This window comes from Balearica regulorum, chromosome 1, assembly GCF_011004875.1.
Source record: "Balearica regulorum gibbericeps isolate bBalReg1 chromosome 1, bBalReg1.pri, whole genome shotgun sequence".
Classification (NCBI taxonomy): domain Eukaryota; kingdom Metazoa; phylum Chordata; class Aves; order Gruiformes; family Gruidae; genus Balearica; species Balearica regulorum.
Window position 1 is genome coordinate 101,519,136 of NC_046184.1, and position 23,619 is coordinate 101,542,754.

General features: G+C 44.0%; 1 protein-coding gene across 1 annotated transcript in view; it reads left to right on the top strand.

Moving 5' to 3' along the window:
* The window catches only part of PTGFRN (prostaglandin F2 receptor inhibitor), a 71,550-nt gene extending 48,046 nt beyond the window's left edge, over positions 1 to 23,504 (top strand). Inside the window, exons 7-9 of the mRNA XM_075768892.1 lie at positions 11,434 to 11,541; positions 18,350 to 18,655; positions 19,922 to 23,504. Of these exons, the coding sequence (XP_075625007.1) occupies positions 11,434 to 11,541; positions 18,350 to 18,655; positions 19,922 to 20,088 (581 nt within the window). The 3' untranslated portion in view covers positions 20,089 to 23,504. The remainder of the gene's footprint in view (positions 1 to 11,433; positions 11,542 to 18,349; positions 18,656 to 19,921) is intronic.
* Positions 23,505 to 23,619: the final 115 nt, after the last annotated feature.

Consider the following 23,619-nt stretch of genomic DNA (forward strand, 5'->3'; position numbering starts at 1 on the left):
CATTTCAGCCATCTCAGCAAGTGTATGCTGCCACTGGAAGACCTTAGAGGCCCCTTGTGGCTGGACTACATAGCTCCACAAGCTGGGATGAATTTCAGTATCAGAAGTGCATCCTGTTCCTCATATCCTTGCTGAAACCCTCACCTTCAGCTGTAACATAGCCTGCCTGTTGAGATTTTTCTAGAGAAGCATGCCTGCCCTGGTATATTGTTGGGGGGAGGGAGATGGAGATAGGCTTGGTTTGGATCATCAGAGATGCGTGTTAACACTGACTTCCTATTGTGCTATGTGGGTGGGAAGTACTGCAGACTTGTTCTTCTAATGGTGGTGCACTTATGAGTGAGGGGCTCATCTCATGATTTGATAAACCAAGCTGATCTCTTCAAAACTGCTTAAGAAGTCCTCTTGGTGTAGCCCAAAGGTGCATCCTATGTTGATGCTCTCTAGTTAGCTGCTCTATCTCAAACCTTCTGCACTCCCCCATTCCTATTCACAAGCGCAGCTTGGGAGAAGGTCTCTTCTCACATCCCTTGTTCCTCATGTGAGTTATTCTGCTTACAATAGTGGGGCTGTGGGATTTTTAGAAGATGTCTGTGACTAGGCAAGAGCAGCCTGACTTCTCGTTGCATTCATAACTACGGTAATTGTTATCTATGAGGCGATTTCTGAAAACTGAACTTCCTTATACTACACACACTGGGAAAAGGACAAGGGCTGAGTGCAGGGCAACAGCCTTGTAATGAGGACATCACTCTTTAAGAAGCTTCGAAATGTGGCATCCTGATACAAGCCCTAATGAAGATGCGGCCTGACCTAAGCTGGCCAGAGAGAGGACATTGACTCAGCTCAATGCTTATCTCAGTTCTAGGTAATTTCTAGTGGGCTTTTTGTTTAGTTTTATAGTAAGTTACTGTTCTGAAAATAATCTTAGTTGCCTGTGTTCCAAATGCCTCTCAGAGTAGCATTGTCACAGCTGAATATTGCCGTAGATTTGTTGTCTTCCTTGAGATAGTTTAATGGGCTATAATTTTAGCCTTATTACTCTTGATATCTGAGTCAAACAGTGGGAGAGCAGCATTTGCAAACGGGTGATGCAAGAAATCAGGAAGAATGAAATCTGTCCCAACCCCCTCCCCTCCAAGCTCTTATGTGGAGGCTTTCCTGCACAAAAGTGTTGCTTGGTGACTCTCCCAACATTCCTTGCATTATGTCACTTTGAACTCCTATCCAAAAAGTTTGGTGGCATGCCACGTGGTGGCTTGACCCTGGCTGAACACCAGGTGCCCACCAAAGCCATTCTATCACTCCTCCTTCTCACCTGGATAGGGGAGAGAAAATATAGCAAAAGGCTCATGGGCTGAGGTAAGGACAGGGAGAGATCACTCACCAATTTACCATCATGGGCAAAACGGACTCAACTCGGGAAAAATAATTTAATTTATTACCAATCAAATCAGAGTCAAGTAATGAGAAATAAAACCAAATCTTAAAACATCTCCCCCCACCCTTCCCTTCTTCCCGGGCTTAACTTCACTCCCGGATTCTCTACCTCCTCCCTGCCGGCGGCACAGGGGGATGGGGAATGGGGGTTGGGGTCAGTTCATCACATGTCATCTCTGCCGCTCCTTCCTCCTCAGGGGGGAGGACTTCTCACACTCTTCCCCTGCTCCAGTGTGGGGTCCCTTCCATGGGAGACAGTCCTCCACCAACTTCTCCAACGTGAGTCTTTCCCATGGGCTGCAGTTCTTCACCAACTGCTCCAGTGTGGGTCTCTTCCATGGGGTGCAGTCCTTCAGGGCCAGAGTGCTCCAGCGTGGGTCCCCCACAGGGTCACAAGTCCTGCCAGCAAACCTGCTCTGGTGTGGGATTCTCTCTTCACAGGGCCACAGGTCCTGCCAGGAGCCTGCTCCAGCTTGGGCTTCCCATGGGGTCACAGCCTCCTTCAGGCACATCCACCTGCTCTGGTGTGGGGTCCTCCACGGGCTGCAGGTGGAATCTCTACACCCCCTCATCCTCCCTCCATGGGCTGCAGGGGGACAGCCTGCCTCACCATGGTCTTCTCCACGAGCTGCAGGGGTATCTCTGCTCTGGTGCCTGGAGCACCTCCTGCCCCTCCTCCTCCCCTGACCTTGGTGTCTGCAGAGTTGTTACTCTCGCATCTTCTCACTCCTCTCTATGGCTGCAATTGCTCTTGGTGGTTTGTTTGGTTTTTTTCCCCTTCTTAACTATGTTATTCCAGAGCCGCTACTACCGTCACTGATGGGCTTGGCCTTGGCCAGCAGTGGCGTCTGTCTGGGACACAGGGGAAGCTTCTAGCAGCTTCTTGCAGAAGCCGCCCCTGTAGCACTCCTGCTACCAAAACCTTGCCATGCAAACCCAATACATATTAATATCCATGGTTCAGAGGGAAACCTGTGAGCTATGCAAGGGAGGAAAGCGTGCATGTTACAGTCTTGATTTCTTTTTGCTGTCACTCTCTACTCCCAGCCTCTTCACCCAGATAGGATTTCTGGTGCATAGAGCAAAGAGAGGGAGGCAGCTTGTAGCACTGCGCTGGGAATGTGTGAATTCCAGTAGCAAGGCTGGAGCAGGAGGAGGGATGGTCCTGAACCCCTGTCAGCCTTTCATTCTTTACAAAAGAATGAAGAGAGAAATGAGATCCCAGGCACAATTTACTGGGGAGCTATTTCCCAGAATAATCATGGCATGTAGCAAAATCTGGTTTGAAATACCTTCCTTTCTTCAACTAGTGGAAGAACTTTGTGTCCTTCAGTTGTTATTTGGATATCTTTGGTGGGCATTCATCTCTGGGCATAGTGAGGATTGTGTCATGAGCAGTTAGAGTAAACTAACTGTGAAATTATAATTTGGAAATTATTTGCAATGAAGTATACAAGGCAGAAGATGTTTTGTGGGTGTGTTGCTTTGGTTTTGTTTGCTGAGGTGTACAGTCTTTCATGCAAATTGTGACTGAGTCAGGGAGCAGGAGGTAAATGGCAAAGTGGTGGAGCAGCTATAAAAGCACAGCTCGGATATCATGCCCTTGTCTTGCATCCTGTGCTACAGGCAGCTGTCAAACTTGTTCTTCAGAAAAAGAAGCTGGTGCCAGATTTTTCCCTAATGGGAAGGGTGAAAGGCAGAACTGCTGAGGTAGCTAGTGTTTTCTAGGGAGAATGAGAGGCTCCACAAAATTGGAGGGAAGATACTACCAGGAGAAAGGGTCAGAAAAAGCAGAGGGGCATGCAGCTCTCCCAGTAACTGTAAAAGCTGGGGAGCACTGCTCTGCTAAATCCTGAGTTAAATGGGTGAGGAGAAACTTCTGGGCATGTTTGTCCCTAATAGTGTAATTGACTCATTAACGGTTTTCCTGACTATTGGGGTTCTCAAAGTGTAACAGAAGGGCATTTTAGCTGTAACTTGGGGGGAGGGGCTATAATAAGGCAGTACAACTTCAAAAAATAGGAGATGCTCTAGTCTCCTCCCTACTTTTGAAGGCTTGGACTTTGACAGCATTTTTCAGCTTGCAGCATGAGGGATGAAGTGGGGAGGTGATCAATATCGAAGCAGCATTTTCAGCAGAAGAAAGCTCTTAAACAGTTTTACATGAAGCTTTTAGTCACAGGGGGAATTTCTTTCTTGTTTTTTTTAATTGATTCCTTTTTGACAGGAAGTGGGGAAGTTTGCTAGGACTGGAAATCCTTTCTTCCACTTTGACTCCCAGATCTCTTTGAGTTGGGTGATGTTTCAAGGAGGGGTTTTTAGCGTGCATACGCATTGTGCAATGTGATCTATCTGAGCGGCGGGAGGCTGTAAGCTGTAAGCTTTTTATATATGAGCTGGGGACTGCGCACATGAAACTTCAGTGTTTCCTGCCACAATAGGCTTGAAATGTGGCAGTGCTCTGAAATGTTTTTCCATGAACATCTGTGGAAAATGTCTTGCTCAGATTCTTTCCATTCAAGGCAGAACTTGCTGGCTGCAAGCAGAGACCTCCTCTCTTCTTTCTCCACTTGCTGTTGCAGAGTAACATATTTATTCCATTTGGTTAACGATTTGAAATGTTAATGTAAAGGCATTTGTTTGAAACTTCCTGAACTAAAAAGTGAAATGTGGATTTTGTCCACTGAGTTATATAAACTGGAAGTCAGGGGGTGGGGGTGGTGAGGAGGAGCCTAGTAGGTCATTAACTTTCAAATATTCAATCAATGGCAGATTGTTCTCTGCTGGATATATTTTAAGACCAGAGAGGATCTTGTGAATCTTCTGGTCTGGCCTTATGAATAACATGGATCACTAGACTAATTTCATAAAATGAATGCCTGCTGTATGCCCAGTAGCTGTAAGCAGATTAAGTTTATTTGGGGGGCAAGGGAAGCTGTCCCATAGGAAGACTTTAATATTCTTCAGTGCTTCTTTTTGGTTTTCCCAGTCTAGAACAGAAGTTCTGCCATGTCTTCTTCAAAGGTTGCCCAGCAACGCGAGGGACAAGAGCAGCTGCCGGTGTTTGTCGTGAAATTTTCTCTTAATTTCATTGCATCATTTCTACTGAAAGTCCAATGCATCCTCTTTCCCCCTGAGCTATTGGATGATGTATGCGTACACTGCCTTTCTTTCACCTGTCTTCTGTTCTTTGCTGTTCTTCTGAAGCCAGTGATCCTACCCACCCAACCTGAAATCTCTCGCTTGTCTTCTGGTAACCTAGAAGCGTTGCTCCAGTGGCAATGCCTTTGCACTGCTAGGGCTGAGCAGTGGATGAGAGAGGCTGTCTCCTTTTTTCATGCACCCCTTTGCCTGCAGCCTTAGCTGGCCAGCAAGGGTGACAGTCAAATAGCTGGGAACTTGCTTGAGATCACAGTGCTTATCTGATGCAGGTTTGTGTACCGGTATCTGGTTCAAATGGCTCCAGCAGGCCTGCAGCTGGTTTTTTAATGCTGAGGCATCTGGTCTCTGTGAAATCCACCTGGCTTTTCCTGGTGTCATAAATTCTTCTTTGGCATTTGTCCTTTAATTTTCTGTCCCTTTTACCCTGAGCCCTGCAACGTTGGGTTAGTGTTTAGAGTGTCTTTGCCCACTATACACTCACACTCACTTTCCACAGAAGTGTCTTATTTTCCTTTCCCTTGAGGGAAGCGAGGAGAAGGAAGCTTTTAAGCTCATATTGAGGAGTATGTTACGAGAAAGAACCATTTGGAGCTTGGCTGTGCTCTGAGCTGGCTTCCCCCTGTGCCATTCAGCAGAGGGCGGAAAGCTCTGGAGAGACAAAAATAAAAGAGAACTTTAAGGGAAGTGTCTCGGTGAAATCTTCAACTCTGGATTACATCTGCATGTGAGCTCATTGCACAGTAATGTATTATCATTCACTTTGGAAGAAGCTGAGATAAACTGAGAGCTGCTGAAATACGAGCTGAGTATTGATGTTGAACTTGCAATTAAAATTAAATGGTGCCCTGCAATGACCCCAAGAGATACTCAGTTTCAAGAAAGGAGAATAGAAAGATTCTTAAAGGAAAGAAACCTTAATCATGGAAATGAATGAAGAGCAGTACAGCAGAAACTCTTTGGCAAGAAAGGCTGGTATTTTCCAGCCACTGTTAATGGGCAGGAACGTGCTTTGTCATTGTGTGCCTTTGTGCCTGTGTACATTAATTTGTAGCTGGAAGTGGAAACCACAGACTAAACTACTGGGGGCTTCTTCCAGTAACAGCTATTATGAGGCTTGGGGTAAAATTTGTTAGGGAACAGCTCCATGAAGAAGCAGGGAGAGGGCAGGGGACTGGAATGGTGTGGGTAAAGTAGCTCACTATATGGAGAAAGGCAGGTCATGGGATTCTCAGTTCATGAGTGAATGATTTGGTGCCAGGGCAGATATGAGTGGTATTTTGGAAGACAGAGAACTTGCTGCATCAGGTTTTTCCCCCGTTGTGATCCACGGTGCTGGCTGATTGCAAGTAGGGAAGCTGCATGCAGTGGTTGCAGCCTCCCTGCTGGGTAATGGGCTGGGTGCAGGCTTCTTGGGTGGAACGGCCTGCTCTGGATCTCTGTCAGTCAGGTTACTTGACCTTTATCTGCTCTACTTTGCTTGTCTGGAAAATAAAGGTAACTCATGTCTGTGGGGAGACTATATCTTATTTTTGCAGAGAAGTACTGGCTAAAATGATATAGAAAAGGCCAAAATGTCACCTAGGACCTAGGTAATCGGGATCTCTTCTGTTGTAAATCTCGATGTTAACTGGCTTTTGGTTATTTTCCTTTTCCTCTTCTTTTTCTTGCAGATTTAAGGTGTTTGGATTACAAAGCGGGGAAGTAAGCAGGGAGAATGGGGTGACATCAGGTAAATAGGGCTCAGGATTTTTTTATTTTTCTCCAATATTTGAATCCTTAAGCTGAGTAAATTAACTCAGTAAGCTTGAACTCCCCCTTTCCATCCTGCAGCCTATTCAGTGTGAATCTGAGCACAAAGTAATAAACCAAATTTGGTGCAGCTTACAAATATGTTTTCCTTTTATTTACATATGTGGAAGAATGTGCAATATATTTTTTAGCTGTGAAAACTATATCACTTATAGGACTTAGATCCTGTAGTTTCCTTCCTGGGTTGCATGGCATCAACAGTTTGAGCAATGAGACCTGCCATAAAAGGGGACATTCAGAAGAAATTACACCAAACAGGTCCTGATCCTGGAACCTGGTTTCTCTTTCAGTACTTCTATATTTGTACCAGTAAACTTCTAACCTCAGTTTCTTCACTTTCTGTTTAAAATTATATAGTGTTTTTTCAAGCATTCACAAGTCAAGAAACGCTCTGAAAACTCTTTTTGTTCTTATCTTGACTGCAGATGCTTTTAAAATTGTTATTACTTTATTAAAGAGAAAACTTCTTTTAGGGGTTGTATCTAAGCTTACATATGGCCTTACTGTAGTGAGGAACAGAGATTTTGGCTTAGTTTAAATCAAAGGTCTCATCAGAAGATGGCACTTTAGGGGAGGGTTGGTGCTTAGCTCTTAGAATTGGGAATGCTGGTTTGTTTTGTAAATCTGTGCTCTTCAGTTTGTGATTTAGCTGAGGGCATGACACTTATCTTCAAACCTGAAGTTATTAAAATCCAATTATTTCTCAGCTTTCAAACTCCTGAGCAGCTTTCCGACAGTTAACTTTGCATTGTTCTTGATGAGCTTTACAGGTCATGCTTCATCTGTCAACCCTGCAATTGAAACTAAATTCTGGGTTTTTTTATTCTCCCAGGTGACCAGTAGGTGCCAATAACAGTATTTCAAACTGTTAAATACAGGTGGCAAGGTGAGCAAAGCCACGTGATCTGTTATCTGTAGAGTTCTGTTTCTCTCAATGTTAATGTAGTGTGCACTTAGATCTCATTGAAGGAGAGTTCATGTCACCTCCCCAACTCTGCCTGTGACACTGCAAGCGCTTGAGCATGGCAGTGCAGAGACCCTGATAGTCAGTGTCATCTGTGTCTACTGGGAGTTGCCTGTTACCACATGCCTGCATCTGTAAGCTTGGGGTTGAGTGGGGTTTTTTTGTTTTGGAGGGTAAAAACTTGAGAAAAGCACTTGGGGTTTGTGTGCCAAGCCCTGCTTGGTGGACTCTAGATCCAGGGCCTCTTGAATACTGTGGTGTGATGGTAATGGGGGAAAAAAAACCCCAGACAACTAAACCAACCCCCCCAAACAACAGGATCCACACCTTACAGAAGGTTTTTGTGGCACATTTGCGACCTCTTGAGAGGTCCTCAGGAGGCTTGAAAATGTGTCTGGAAGCATACTGTGTTTGTTCTGGTGCTGTTTTTTGCTGAGGTGCTTTTCTTGAGCTTGCAGTAAAGCAGATGTCCAGTTAGATAAGGTGATGGTTTTGTAACCCAATAACAAACACTGGTTTGCTGCTGCTTTTGCTTGAGATTGGCATGCAGCTTGTTCCTGCTTCTCTCATCCTGTTGCCAGACAGGTTCAGCTGAAGTCAGAGTAAATTGTTTAAACTGTGGACATAAATCAGACAAGTTATCACGTTAAAATCACTGGTCATTTGGTTTTTTTAGAATAAAACCGAACAAAGCAAAGACCAGAATCCTTCTATAGAGAAGGGTCACATGCAGGTGACTTTTAATGAGGGATTATAGCCATGTTGACAGCTTCTGTGGATCTTTCCCAGGCTGTGTAGTGACTACAACTCTGACTCAAGTGTATCTTATGGTGGAGAGTAGGGCCGTAAATGGTCTTTGTGGTCCAGCTCAGGGCTAATGGGTCTCTGAAAACAGCCTCCTGCTCAGGTATTGCAGTGTGTATGTGGGGGGGAAATCTATGAAGATGCTTTATTCTGTCCTGTCTTGCCTGAAGCCCAGGGCATGGGGCATGTGGGCAAAAGGCCTGAGATACTTCCGAAGAAGAAAGGTGCTTTTCCTCGGAAGTTGCAACCACACAATTTTCAAGACTGAACTAAAGCTTTCACTGTAATGAACCTTGCTTAGGTTTAAAAAAATAATTGTTTTCCCTCCTCAGCTGGAAAAGAGGGAAGAGCACAACCCCTGACGCATCTCTCGACTCCATTGAAATCCAGTTCTAACACAGGACAGTGATTTCTCCCTGGAGGTACAGATGGTAATTTGAAGGAGATGTACCCTAGTAGAGAAATAACCAAAGGGAGAGACCTGTGTGTGGCTTACCAAGGGGAAGTACAATCATGAAATGGCAGAGCAGTTGCTGCCTAGCAGCCTTCTTACTGCCTAGAAAGCTTTGACTCCTCATGCGGGAGGTAGGGTAGAGATGCGCTTGGTGACCCAGAACAGAAGAGTGCTGCATTACCGTGATATGTGGCCTTTTCCTGGCTGAGTGACTAAACAAGCTTAGCCTTTACCCTCATGACATTCAGTGGCCAGCAGTACTCAGACTCTGCTCTGCATTAGTGGTTTGTTGGCATGCCAGGGTTTGAAGCCAGTGTCTGTTGAATGCTGTAGGTGCCTGGACTTTCAGCCTAGAAATAAGGCCTGAAAAGTCCTGTCTATGTTTACGCTCTGTCTTTCCTTGTTTACCCTGCCAGGGCAGGGGTAAGGCAGCCCATCCTTAGCCTGACAAAGTTGGAATCATGTAGTTCATCTCCCTTGCTTAATCCCTGCCAGCATCTAGCCAGGACAGAGCCTATTTGCTGGAGTAGAGCATGACATGATGTCACCTCGCTTGCTGCTGTGACTTAGGATAGACTCCAAGCTATAAACAGTACCAGCATTATTATGGTGCTGTTTTACCTTTGGTCAGTGCAGCAGAGGGTATGTACTGGGAATGCAGGGATGTTCCAGGCAGATTTTGACAGTCTCTTTGCTTCTGTTGCTGTGACAGTTCATGCACAGCTTGAGACTTTCCTGGTTACAGTTGGCTGGGGTGCCTTGGTCCGTGTTGCCTTTAGTCTCTTAGGACCTTGAACTTCTGTCTGCACAACTCCAAAGAAAATTATGGAAAATGTCTTGTTTTATCTGAAGATGAATAATCAGATAGGCTGCAAGGGGAATATGGTTGGGGGGTGTGTGTGTGAATGTCAGGAAACAAATTAAATTCACATAGAAAGAGTTTGGATAGAGGCTGAGGAAGCAATCAGGTTAAGCTCTCTCCATTTCCCCAGAAAAGGATCCCATCCTACTAAGCTGAAGTTAGGACTGCAGCCTGCTCGTGAAGTCACTACCTGAACAGCTGAACTTCAAAGTGTTCTGGGTCTTGTATTTCCTTAAATATGTTTTAGCAAAAGCATGTAGGAGCCTTGACTGGTAGTCCACATGTAACCTCTAATGCATCTCTACGTCACCCTTTTATCCTTGCTTGGTGGGGTAATTTGGGATCTTCATTTATAATAGAGAGGACTTCTAGTGTCAAAATGGGTACAAACCTCTGGGATTGTATGTCTACATATTGCCATTATGTACAAAGTACAACTGCTTCTGGGACAGAGGGGTGTAAGAAATTTATGGTATAACAAAGAGCAGCACATTGTACCCACTGGAAATTGTGGGGGGGAATTTTGGAAGCCACAGAAGTAATTATTGCATTGTAATTGGAATTCTTTTCTCAGTGTGCTGTGTAATCTCTCCTGACCAAAAGAAGCCAGGCTCTTCTAGTCTAGAGTAAGTTTCACCAAAAATGACAGCTCTAGCTTCATGGCACATCCAAGTTTCTTTCCAAAACCTCAGTTTGGAAGTGAGGTGGTGAGTGAGTGCAGTGTGGTGAGCTATCAGCATAGCTTTCCACAGAAACATGTTGGGAGGGCAAGGGACCAAGTGGGTTGTCTTGGATGATTTCCTTAAATGTTCTCTGTCAAAAGCATTGTTTGCCACTGATCTTGAGTGGATTTGAAACTTACAATTCCTGTATTAATACAGTAGCATGTAAGAGTGGAGGAGGGCAAATCTTCCAACAGCTTTTCTGTCCTCCCAAACCACCTTTCTCTGCTTCTTGTTGCTGCTGCTGTGCTACAGGTAGCTGAGACAGGTAATGACAGCAGCTAATGGAGTCCAGGGAGGGTAGAAAGGGTTACTTCTTAATCTGAGTTTCAGGTTCCTTCTTGGGTTCCCTGGCCCCTTTCTCCAAAGCCATCCTGGAGGCCATCATTAGCATCAGCTTTCCTCCTAGTCATCTCCTTCGCCTTGTTTAGTAGAGAAGTCACTAAGGGTATTTTGACACATTCTTCAGTTTCTGCCTTGTGAAATAAAGAGTACTAGCAATGTTGGCATATCTGAGGAGTTGTGGTGGTGTTAATTTTGCACCAGAGATGTAGTTGTTGTCAAAATTTGGGAAAGTTTCATTTTTTTTTTAGCTTAGGTACCTCAGAAGTCAAACACCACATGTTGTCGTAGTGTCTGAGCATTTCATAGCAGCCTAATGGTTTTCATCAGTATCATCACCACTTTGCAACTGAAGGAGTTACTGTACCCTTGGGCTTGGAGACATCTTCTACAGAAGAAGCTATCTGTGGCAAAGCCTGAAGGAAAACCCAAAAGTGTTATCAGATGCACTTCCTGTTTGTGTTTCAGTTCTGTAACAGAACCATCTGTATTCTGAAAATACTGGTTTGCTCTAACTTGAATTCCTATTGACAGCCTTAGCCAAAAAGATCCGTGCTGGATTAGCCTGAAGATCTGAACTCTCATGCTCCTAGAGGAGTCACCAGTGGAAGACCGTCTCCTTTTGTGCAGGACAGCAGAAGGCAGACTTGGGCAGCAGCTTCTGTGTTGGGTGACAGGTCTGGGTACTTTGTCTTAGTGCAGGAATTAATGGCTAAGAATGGATAACTATTTTGCGAAAACTTACATGATTGCCTATGCCTACTTCAGAGTGCTGTCTCCACAAACTAGCAGAGAATACTTCAGAAATATGCAAGAAAGGTTTTGGACACTGAAGAAAAGCCTGTCATGAATAACTGTGGTTACTCTTTTCTAGGTCCTGTGTTTAATGTCTCGGTGCATTCTGACAACCCAACGATTTACCAGGGTGAACTGGCAGATTTGCTGTGTATCGTCACAATGGAAGGAATGGCACTTGAGCCAGGTATTTTGGCAAAGTTATTTTACTTGTAACTCATTCGCCTTCACCAGGCAGAATAATACCAGCAGTTACAACCCTGTGTCCTCTAAGAGATGCTGGAGAATTGAGAACCAGCATTGAAAATCCTATAAAACTAGATAAGTACAGGAGAGCATGTTTGCTTTACACAGCCCAATTTAAAACAAGGTTTTTTGTTTCATATTCTGAGGGAAGGGGGGGGGGGGGGAAGCGTTCTTACTGCTAAACCCCACAGTGCTGTCTGTACCAACTCACGCCACTGCTGGCAATCTCAGCCTAGAGCCACTAGATGGGCCATGAAAACTATTCCTGTTTGCTTTTTGTTTCCTAACTGGCAAAGTCTGTTAGGAGAAAATGGTTGTCTGTCAACAAATCTTAGTCACCTGGCCAGTCAGCTTCACACTTCAAGGAGAATGTAAGGCTTAATGTACATCTAAACATCACAATAATTGACTAGTGCAACCTAAATGCAAAAACAAATGTTTATTGCTGATGCCTTCAGAGGTAAGCCTCCTTTTTGTGTGGAAGAAGAAACACACACAGTACCTAATTGCTGTGAAAAGGATAGCGGACACTTTAAAGGCAAATTTTTATGAAGAGCTGAAAAGTTCAGAGAATTACTCAAAACCTAGCTGCTTGCCAAGCACTGCCTGAGCTACTTTTCGTCAAAATGCTGTGAGAATAACTCTGGTTATTATACCCAAAATTTGGGTTTGTAGTGAGTTTAGTTTTTTAAAGTCTCTGTATATATATGAATATAAAAATGTATTTAAAATAAATCTATAAATATGTATATAAATATATAAATGTATATTCCTAAGTATAAAGATATCATGATTCATGCAAACCTTAGAAAGCTATGAGTAAGCTACTACAAAAGAGGTGCTGTGCAGAAAATATTACTTATAATGTAGTAACTGATGAGATGAAGTACCAAGCTTAGTAAAGGCCAGTCACTTTGAAATTCCAAGATGTCTGTTCTACATTAAATCTGAGAGTAGCACAGTTGTGTGCTGCCTGTGAAAAAATGATAGAAGTCTGTAGATTGCATTGTTGCAATGCTGAGTAGGGAGGAAAAGCTGAGTAAACTTTATTGCTGTCAAAAGATTCATAGCCTGGGATATTGGACACAGTAAGCAGCGATGTATGCCTGTACGTATGCCTCGGTCTGTCCTGCGGATTCTGCTCAGCAGGAAGCCTCTTCTATGTTGAGGTGTGCCCAAGCTCTTACAGGTATTGTGGCAAGGCAGTACCCAAAGCAGCTGGCTTCCTTTGCAAAGCAATAATTGCTGGCAGGGAGCAGCTGCTGCTTCTGCTGGTGTTCAACAGCTAAAATAAACTTGGGGTTGCCTTGTGAAAGAGGCCTCAGCATCCCTGACCCACTTAGTAACAGTGGGGCTCTCCTGTCAGTGCTCCACTGCAGTTGGGTTCGTGGTGGTTTTGTGTGGTTTTTGGTAGCTTGAGACTGGGAGAAGCACTGACAAGGATAATCTGGCGCATCTATGTAAAAAAAGTGACCTCTCCAAGGAGCTGCTTATCAGCACAATTAACTTTTAACTGGGCAACTTCATAAGGGTTTCATGGCTATCTGTTGAATTGATAGATGATGTCTGGAGTTGGAAATGATGCTGTTTCCAGCAGTCATGAGCAGCCAGTACAGAGTTTTAAATGTCAGCACTGTAATCTGTTCCGTAGCTGGGTAACATCATCTTGAACATGGCAGATCTCCACCTCTGTGGTTTTTTGTTGGGTTTTTTGTTTGTTTTGGTTTGGGGTTTTTTGGGGGGTGCGTTTTGGGGTTTTTTTGAGTCTGTAATGGGGCAGATGAGGCACAGGCAACAGATATACCTAGAATGGAGTAAAGTGTGGCATTGTGGCAGGATTTGAGGGAACACTTCAGTCCAGTTGCTGAATGAGCAGGATTTGGGGCCCAACCAGCCATGCTGTGTGGAGAAACCCGTCTAGGCCTTTCATATGGGCCTGAGAAGCTGGCCTGTCCCCAGTCCTTGCTGTCCTCTGGATGAGACTGACAGAAGAGCTGCAAGGAACAGCTGGAATCTGTGCAACAGCTGTAGGGTGTGCATGTTTCCCTTATCAGTCTGCTGCCTTGGCCTTCAGAGATGGAGGGGACTAAAGTAGTGGGATAACAGAGCAGGTTAGGTGAAGAAGGGTCTTACGGGCTCATATGATAATGAACAGATGCAATTTCTCAGTAGTAATCTTTTTTTCCCCTGTATCCCATCTCTGATCTGTCTCTATGCTGAGTCAGTATCATAATTTAATTCACAACTGGAATGGAGAATTGCTTTATAAATGAGTGCCAAACATTAGACAGAATGTGAAAATAACAGGTCTGTCTCATCCCAGTGAGGAAATGAGGCATGTTGTTAGGGAAAGCCTATACCAAATAATCAGATAAACAGAGCAAGAGTTGCCAGTATCTCCTAGAAGAAAACAGGTCACAGCAGTAGAGGCATGGTCTTTCCATTTGGGAATCTGATGAGAAAGGAGAGCAGAGCAATTGACTCTCTTCTGAGGGGCGTGATGGCTTTCAAAGGCCATCTACTCTTCTGGTGTCAGACCTGCTGCAGGGCTGTGTTTTGGACCCCTCTTGTAAGCAAAGAAGAATCAGGGAATTTCATAGGATGTCTTGTTAAATGCGTGTCCAAAATACTTGGAACACACTTCGTATGTCAGCCAGCTCTGCTCTTGTAGACATAGGCGATCAACTTTGCAAACACGTGTGTGGATTAATATGTGTGCTTCCTATAATAACTTGAAGTGTCAGGTGCCACCTCTTCTCCCTCTTTGTATGCACAATGAGAAAAATAAAGTACTTCCAAGGAGCTGAGGAAGTTACATGACCAATGATCATTGTCAGTGCCCTTCTTTTTTAGTTAGATCGATCTATTTGTTTCTAGAAGCATTACTTATGGGTTGGACCCTTGTCTGGTAGAGGCAGTTCACAGTACTCTGTTTTGTGCATATCCAACCTGTGTGAAATTTTCAAAGGGATAGAAGAAGTTTCGGCGTGGCTGCTGCGTGCTTTAATTTCCTCTGCTTCTCTGAGACCCTGCTGGAATGGAGTGTGTATTACTAAGCTCAGTACATGGCAGCAACTGCTCCATCTAAAGAAGTGCTCCTTTGGCTTGGCAGCTGTGGTTGGTGTTTTGAATTGATATGAGGGGAGTATATGTGTGTCAGGGGGGAATAGTAGTTCTTCTGTGCCCTGAAGATATAAAAGCTGCTTCTGATATTTCTGTTGAATACACATTTTCACAAATGATCTCTCTAGACTTCCCAGATCACCCCTTCTTGGGCTATGTGCTTAGGGATTTAAAAGTATTACTTACTGTGCCTGAAAGGAGATGGGTTTTTTTTTTCTTCTTCATCTGTGCCAGACAGGCCCAGTGGGCACTCTGGAGAATTTAACAAAACCAGCTTGTTTACCTCTTGTATGGCTTAGTGGTTTGCTCAGCTCTCTAGGAAGCCCTATTCAACCTCATTTAAATGTAGTAAACAAAAAGGGTCTCAAAATTGTGATTCAGCACTGTAACAAGATGCTGAGAGCGCTCCATTCTAAGCAGTGGAAGTGTATGGTTCCTAAGAGCTGGTCTAGAAATAGGATTCCCTGTTTTGAGGAGTGATTGGCCAGGGAAGCAGCTAAGACCCAGACAGCTTAGTCCTGTGTGTCAAATTGAAATGTGCATAAAGATGTGCTTTACATGTTGATGATCCTCACTAACTGAAGAGGGGAGGAAGCATAGCGCCACTATTACTCTGCTCACAGAGCTCTGAAGCATCTAGCTCAGACAGCAGCTTGAGTTGCATGAGGTGGAGGCACTTGAGGTCCTTGATGGGCTTTGAGCTTGGCAGTGGGATGTTACGCTTTCCTCTAATGTGGGGCACCTTGTCCAGGTGTCTCTCACTACTTACAATATTGTGGACCGTGGAAGGAACCGGTGAAAGAAACCTTTGTAGTGTTAAGTGTGAGCATGGTTCTTGTGGTTGGGTTTGGGTTTTGTAGAATGGGGACAAAAATTGTGAGAGGGACTTGTCAACGTTGATGCAAGGTATATGTGGAATGGTACAGTTGCTTTTCAGAAACCTAGCATGTGGCCTGTTTTATGTCAGTAAAACTACGTATTTATTAGCACTTGGGAGCATCTAGGCATGTTCATCACAGATCTTTAGAGAGCACCTGATTTATGTCTTGGTTTTGTTACATTTTCCTGTGTTTTATTGCATGAAAACCAGAGATATATAGAAATGAATCGGATGACTTTGCTGTATGAAGCTATTTCAAGGAGGATAGTGACAAAGAGTACTCAGAGCCAAATCCTCCCTCTGACTGTAGTGAGTCACTAATTGCACGCTGTGTATACTGACTAATAAAATATGTTGGCATAATACTGTTGTCCCATGTTGTAATTACAGAAGATAGATTCAGCTATTTCAAAGTGACAGCAAGTGCCTACACTCATCTTTGTATGTGGAGGGAAAGGAACCTCAAATTAACTGATACTGAAAAGAAGGAATTCTTCAAAGGTAGCAAGTTGTCTGGGAATCTGAAGGCTAGATTTTTTTTTTATATGTATCTAAATTTATTGTTTAAACTGTTTTTTAGCAAGTTCAATGGTGTGTCAGGGTAGTTGGACTTAGCCTGGAAGGTGTCCATATGCTCCTACGGTACCTGGAAACACAACAGCTAATGGCAGTCTTGATGATCTTTGGAAGGAATTGGTTGTTCCCAACGTGACTGCCTGAGGACCGGTGCAATTACCCTATTTGGCATAAACAGGCAGCAGAGACGAAGAGTAGTTTATAGAAACAGAGCTCTCTCCAGTAGAGGCCCTATTTCCCACAGACAGTTGGATGAGTACACAAAGCAGAGGTCAAAGTTTGGTCCTATTAACATGTGTTTACAGTGATTTTTATTAACCTTGAAAGCAAGGGAAGCGATCCAAGTGCTATGCCAAGTAACTAATCGTATTCCTTGGTATGATAGGCAGGAGCGATTGTTGTGAGGGCTGCTGGTCCATTTGACCTATGTTGACCCCCATGTAGGACTGGGAGACCTGCTCCTGCTGTAGGGCTACAAAACAGGCCAGGTGCTCTCTTGAGGTTCTGTGCTGTCACCTGAGGTTCTGTGCCTGGAGCACCTGGCCATGGCAGGCAGGGCAGGAAACGGGCTGGTGTCCCAAAACAGTTTGGTCAGCCAGTGTCTCTGGTAGTAACATCTGCTTTCTCATCTTTTTGTTTGGTTTTTGAAAATGTGTATAAAACCAGTGTGCCTTACGAGGGACTTAATTATACCCCAAACAGTGGGTGGTTTTTTTGTCTGAAGTAAGGGGGAATGTTATACCTGGCCAGCTGATTCTCTACTTCAAGTAGCAGAGCTGAGGATGTCCCTTTACTTCATTTTACTTAAAATAATATTTTAAAGGTTTCCTTCCTTCTCAAAGTGATAGCTTGCCTGATAGAGGCTTAAAAATCATCTTCACTTACACCTGCAAAGAATTTGAGTACAGCAGCAGGTTTAGGGCTTTAATTTTTCCATTAGCCTGGAGATCAAATGTGGAACTTAAGAGCAAACTCAATTAGATGAAAGATCAGTTTTAAATTTCAGATTCCTAATACTGTATTTTTCAGAGATCTCAATGCTAGCAAATGGAGGCTTGATACATTGCCAAAATCACTGGGATTGCCTTAGATGTGAAAAGGTTAAGCCCTGTGCACACGTTCTACCAGTACCCAAAACTCAGCACAGAAATAGTAACCTCCATTTCTAGTTTGGGTCCATCAGTTTGCTAATGTGCCAGGAAGGAAGACCTGTTGATGAAACAAGTGAGCAGGTTTTCCTGTCTATGCTCTAGGTCATGCCAGGTTTCAGACTCTGACAGGTGCTGCTGGGCTCATGTTAGCAAAGAATAGTGGTGATTTTTAAAGTAGACTCAGCTACATCAGCCTAATAGGGTTAAGCCTGAGATCTGCTAATGGGATCAATAGGATCTTGCATGAACGTAGAAAGAGCTAGATATGCTGATGAACTCTGACTACCTGTCAGCTATGTTAAATGTGGAAGGTGTTGCAAATGCATTTTAGAGACTGTCTCCTTGGGTGGTAAAACTTGTACAAGGCATGATGCCTGATGATGTGTGACAGTAAGCCACAACTCTGGAAAAAATGCATTAAAGCATCATGGTCAGGCTTTTCTCCTGAATGCTTTGTACTTTTATAGGTGGTTTTTTGCACTCTATGTAGAATTGTTGTATTCATTTAGGCAGACTTAAATGTAAGGAAAGAGCCTTCTGACTTTGCGGTTGTGTAGGCCCTGCGTGAAGATAGTGATAGCAAATCACTCTGCTAGCAAATACCTAGCACTTCCAATCCCTTTTCACTGTAGGTTCAGTGTAGTTATAATACTTCTTATGATGCTAGGTCTGCTTGGTGAAAACTTAGATCAGAGATGAAATATAAATTTTAGGATAGCAGGAAAGCAAGAAATCTCCTCTTTGTCGTCTCTGTAGCAAGTCACCCTTTCTGTGCAGCTACATTCTTCCTGCCAGTGCATTTCATTGCAGTTCACTGCTTGAATTCTTCTAGAAAGGATATGTTCAGGGCACTCGCTTTCTTTTTTTTTTTTTTTTTTGACTTTTCTTTTTTTTCTTCTGCTGTCGGACCAGTGTTAACTATGCTGTTTGCAGATTAACCTTTCTGCTGAGAAGTGGCACTATGAATACTTTTCAGAGCTCACCAACACGTCTAAGTTCTTCTTTGTCCACAAATGCAGATGATATGTCCTTTGATGTCTCCTGGTTTGCTGTGCGCTCCTTTGCGTTGGACAGAGAGCCCGTCTTGCTGGCATCACTGGACCGGAGAGGGATTGTGACACAGAGCAGGAGAAATGGGAGCAGTGATCTCAGCCTGGAGAGAATCAGCCCCCTGGAATTCCGGCTCCGCGTGCATGGCTGTGAAGACCATGACTTTGGGAACCACTACTGCATAGTGACCCCATGGGTGCAATCTGCCACCGGCGTATGGCAGCGGGAACCTGACATCAAAGCCAAACCTATCTTTCTGTCTGTGAAAATGGATGGTAAGAGATTGCAACATGTGTTATGCAATTTATTTATTTTTCAACACCTTGTTACATCTTTGTGACAAATATTCCCCAGGACTATTTTCAAAGGTGCCTGTGATAGTCTCATTAGATTTTGTTATACTTTTCTGTTGTTTGCAACTTCTGATTTCAGATTCTGTGGACTAGGTAGGCCTGGACAGACTGTAGTCATAAGACAGGAGTGTTTTCTTTCCTGATCTTCTCTTGGTGATGTTTTGCATAGCTGGGGCATCTTTCAGTCAAGGCACAGTATTCTCTCCAAGTGTTAACTCTTCTGCTGCCTGCAGGAGGAAGCCTTGGTTTGCAGATGGGGTGTGCTGAAATAGTCACGTTGTGGTTAATATCAAACCTGAGAACAGAAAGTCAGAGCTCTCGCTCCTTCCTCCCTCTCCTAACCACAAGACGTACTGCTCCCTGCACTTAATGCCTTATCTGCTTTCCAACCTGAATTGCAAGTGTTGGTAGATACTTCATGAGAAGCAAGTTGCACAGCTAGATGCTGTATTCAGCACGTAGCTAAGGAGGAAAATTAATGCAGGAGGGGTTTTGAACTAGTTGCCATCTTCTTAGTATTTCCGGGAAAGGTGATATTGGGAAGTTCCACGAACTTGAATCAGAAGTTTTTGTTCTCCCTACTGTGCAGATAACTATTATAACTGTACTTTCCAACCTCCTTGCAGTTCTTGACCCTGCCTTTTAAATGAGGAGTAGGTGCCTACAAATCAAATTTCTTGTTTAGGTACCAACTCTGGAGGTTGATTAGACAGGGTTGCTGAGTGGCAGTGAACATACTGTACGAGTAGTGCTAATCAAGCAAAGCGTAAAGGAGTCCACTCCTTGCCATTTTGAAACATATTACAAAGAACACAGACACAGTCTGCCTCTGATGGGGAAACTTTGCAAGGCTTTTGTTTGGAGGAACAGGTAATGGGATACCTCTTGAAACTAGCTCGTCTTCGCTATCTCACTCAAAGGTTCCTCTGGTGTTTCCAGCCTCCCTGAGGCTTTGAAATAGTGGAGGAAGAATTAGGGTGAGGAGTTAAGGGGATCCAGTAAGAGACCAATTTTCCAAACCTCAAAAAACAGATATCAAGAAGGAAAATTAGTGTAATTTCCTTCTGAAATAAATAATCTGCCCGTGACTGAATAACATGAGATTTTTTTCCTTTTTTCACCAAGAACAAATAAAGCGGATCTCTAAATTTCTCAGTGATATCTAATGACTTTGCCTTCCTCTTTCAGTTCTGAATGCTTTCAAGTATCCCCTTCTGATTGGCATCGGTCTGGCCACTGCCATTGGACTTTTATCCTGCCTCATTGGCTACTGCAGTTCTCGTTGGTGCTGCAAGAAGGAAGTGCAGGAAACAAGACGAGAACGTCGTCGGTTAATGTCAATGGAGATGGACTGAGCGTGGGAGCCGGACACATTTGCGTTTTGGGAGACTCACAAGGGCTCTTGGACTGTGCTGAGACACTTGCTCACAGGCCCAGACAAGACAGTGTGCTTCCTCTCTGATTTCAGCCTGGACCTCAAGCTTCTCCTTGTTACACATAATGTCCTGAAAGCATTCAGGCCGTATTTAGCAACTTGGAGTTCTCCTTTTCCAGCAGCACTTTCTGCATAGGGATCATGTCTTTTTAATGTGCAAACTGTTGAGCCTTCTTTCAGCAGGGCCCTGTGACAAAATTCACTAAGTGGGTTTTTTTTGTTTTTGTTGGGGGTTCCCTTGACCCCCTTGATTTTGAAAAGATGTCCCTGTATGAAAGCACGATGGGTGGAAAAGGGGTTGGTAGAAGTGTTAGACTTCATTGTATTAACAAATCTACTTTTCCCCTGTACCCCCATCACACCATCTGCTTCCCTTTCTCTGTCCACCTTGATATCTCTCAGACTTCTCTGTGTTGGGTTGAAGGCTGGAGAAGGTTCCTCTGCCGGTGCCTCATGAGGCTATTCAAGCAAAGAATTGGTTTATGGTTGTCAGCATGCCTTTTTCCCTGGCTTTCAAAGGGTTTGCAGTTAACCCCAAAATAGAAACTTGCCTGGACGTCTTTGAGACACATTTTTTAAACTTGTGGGTTTTTATTTTATTTTCGGTACTCAAAGCTCTTAGCTGTGGTGAATAGGGGCTAACTTGGCAACCCCGAAGAATCAATCCTTAGACAAGCATTTGTTGGATGTCTGCTTATGGCCACCTTCTCCCCACCCTTCCACCTTCTTTTCTCCCCACTACAGCTGCTCACGTTGAGCCTGAGACCCTGTTCTGCTTGTGGCAGGGGGGCACAATGTTGTCTAGGGACAAGGCCCAGCATTCTGCTTGCCTTGGTAGAGGGGTGGGAGACCTTGCCCCAGTGATGATGGTATGACTTGAGGAAACAAAAAAAAAGAGATGAATCTTTGTCTGCAGTTGGCCAACCGATCATGTTTAGAGAGACTTGTAAACCATGTATTACCAAATGCACAGACCAGACTCTGATGCTGCTTCTGCCAGTCACTCAGTGGTAACCCTTGAACCTGTGAGCAGAGTTTGAGATCTGCAGCAGCTGAAGTGCAGCTCAGGGTAGGAATAGGAGCAGGCCCAAGAGGGCAGCAAGAATCCTTCAGGTTCCAATGGTCTTGGTCTTGTGCATGGGCCTGCAGCAGGGCTTTCCCCATGGGTTTGAGACCTATTCCTAGGTCCTATAGTATAGAAATTCTGCTTTGGTCTTCCACATACACTGACCTGGCTCTTAAGTGGGAGCAGCTCCTTTTCCAGGCAGTTCTGTCTTCCCAGCACAGCTGGTGTTTTAAGCAATAAAAGTCAGAATAAAGATACTGTGTATAAACAAACAAGGAAGTAGGACTGTACCATAATCTGATATCACAGCCAGGGTTTGGCTTGTATCAAGAAGGGTGGGAAATGTAGAATTGAGGCCACGGCTCAATCCTTTCAGGTTTGTTTGGGTTTTTTTTGAAGATAAAAGACGCTAAAGGAGAGCTTTCATGGAAGGTAGTGGCTACTAGGTGATCTGCTTCTAATAGCTCATCCTACTGCACATTCCAGGAGAGCTGCAGGTCTAGTGTCTGTGCTATGAAGGCTTCATTTCACATTAGTGTTTGTGGAACCTTGCACTCAATACTGTAGCTATTGCAAAAATCTGAGTTTTTTGTGGTAAGTTTTCTGTGTGTTGTTTTTTTCCTGTCTTGCATTGTGACCTTTGTTCTGAGGCTGACACGAGGGTTTTTTCTAGAAGGCTGTTCTGCTTCCTGCATGCAAACATGCATGCAGTCACATATGTATACATATGTATGCATAGAGGCATCCAGTGATTTTTGGAAGCTGAATGTGAGATGTCTTCAAAATAGACTTGATTTGCGGGGTTGAGGCTTGCAACTTGTTGTTCAACTCTTGGAACACTACATGAAATTTCTTAAAAACTGGGACACCCTCAACCTATAAACTTCTGGAAGACTTTGGCCTGAACTTTCATAGCAACTTTTCTGGCCTGATGTTTTCCTTTCTGGAAGAGCTCTGAAAAGGCCTATGTTGCAGGCAGGCATAGCTGGCTCTGCTGAGGAACAGGGCAGAAGCAGTCTCTAGCTTCAGCTGTGAAAGCCCAGAAATCTGTAGCAATGCTTTCCAAAGGAAGGGAGTTGAGGAAAGGATTCACTCAGATATTACTTTGACAGCAAGACTTTCTTCCTCTCCTGTCTGTCTGTCTGTAGTGAAATCTTGCTTTTTCTGTGGATGTTTAGAAACACCATTCTGATGTTTGGGATGCTGGCTGTCCTTCCCACACTGATCTAGCAGCTTCTTTCCTGCATTAACATCTGCTTTCTTCATGGAAGGCCTGTGGCATTGGGGCATCTTGGGAGGGGTGGTAGTGCTGGTGAAGCTTGAAGCACAGCATCAGTCGCTTTCTGTCCTTGCAGACTCACTCCTTGTTTATGTGCTCTTGGTTAAGTTTTAGGAGGAGAGGATCATGACTGTAATGCAATAATTAGGGAATGAATGAGCAGGGAACTGCCAGGTCTTCCAAGCATACAACATAGCACACTTTCTCCCTGCTGGAAAAAACTCAGGGTTATTTTGGTCAGGGCTCCCTGTTCCACTAGTGAAAGGTCCCCATGTCCTTAGCTAATGCTGACCTTCCTTCATGGCCCGTAACAAACCATCTTTGTCATTCCAAGTGAAGCAAGTTCGCCACTAGCTTGTACTGCTGCCAGCCCCTTGGAGAGCAATGCTGCATCCCCTTCCACCCTGTATTTGCTGTAGTCGGAAGGCTAGAAGCTGAGGGGCTAGACTTAACCCCCAGGTTTCCTTCTACTCGTGCCAATTTTGTATTATCCCCTTTTTTAAAATAGAGTGGGAATCTTATCTCTAATGAAAAAAAAAAAAATCTAGGTCACTTTTCATGTTTTTTGTTATTTCCTGTGTGACCAGGGTTTGTGTGAGTGGAGGTGTGTGTGCATCTGGTTGTGTATTAAACCTGCAGAGTATCAGGAGAGTAAGCTGCCTGAGATGCAGTGCAAGCATCTATATCCTCCCTGCTGCAAGCTGTGGTATTGTCAAAGTATCCTAAGGGCTCACATTGATCTTCCTCTGTTCACATTGCCACATCTCCTGGTTAAGCTGGTAAATTCCTCCAGGCATTTGGAATTTCGATCCAGGACAAGCTTGAACATCATATAGCAGAAGGGCAAGTTATTTTCTTTTGTTCTAATTTCAAAGTTATAAAATAAAGTGTTTGGCACAATTCTGGAATGCAGGTACCGAATAGTTCTAACAATGCTGTGTAAAATATTTCTTTTTATGTTTAAAATAAAGAGCGAGCCTTTTTGATTATGTCTGTGCTGTGAGTCTGGATGTTTGAGCTATGGGCAGTTCTTTCCTTGCATGCATACAGACACTATTGTTGAGGCAAGGGTATCAAATGTAAACCTTAGTCCTGTTTCCAGGACT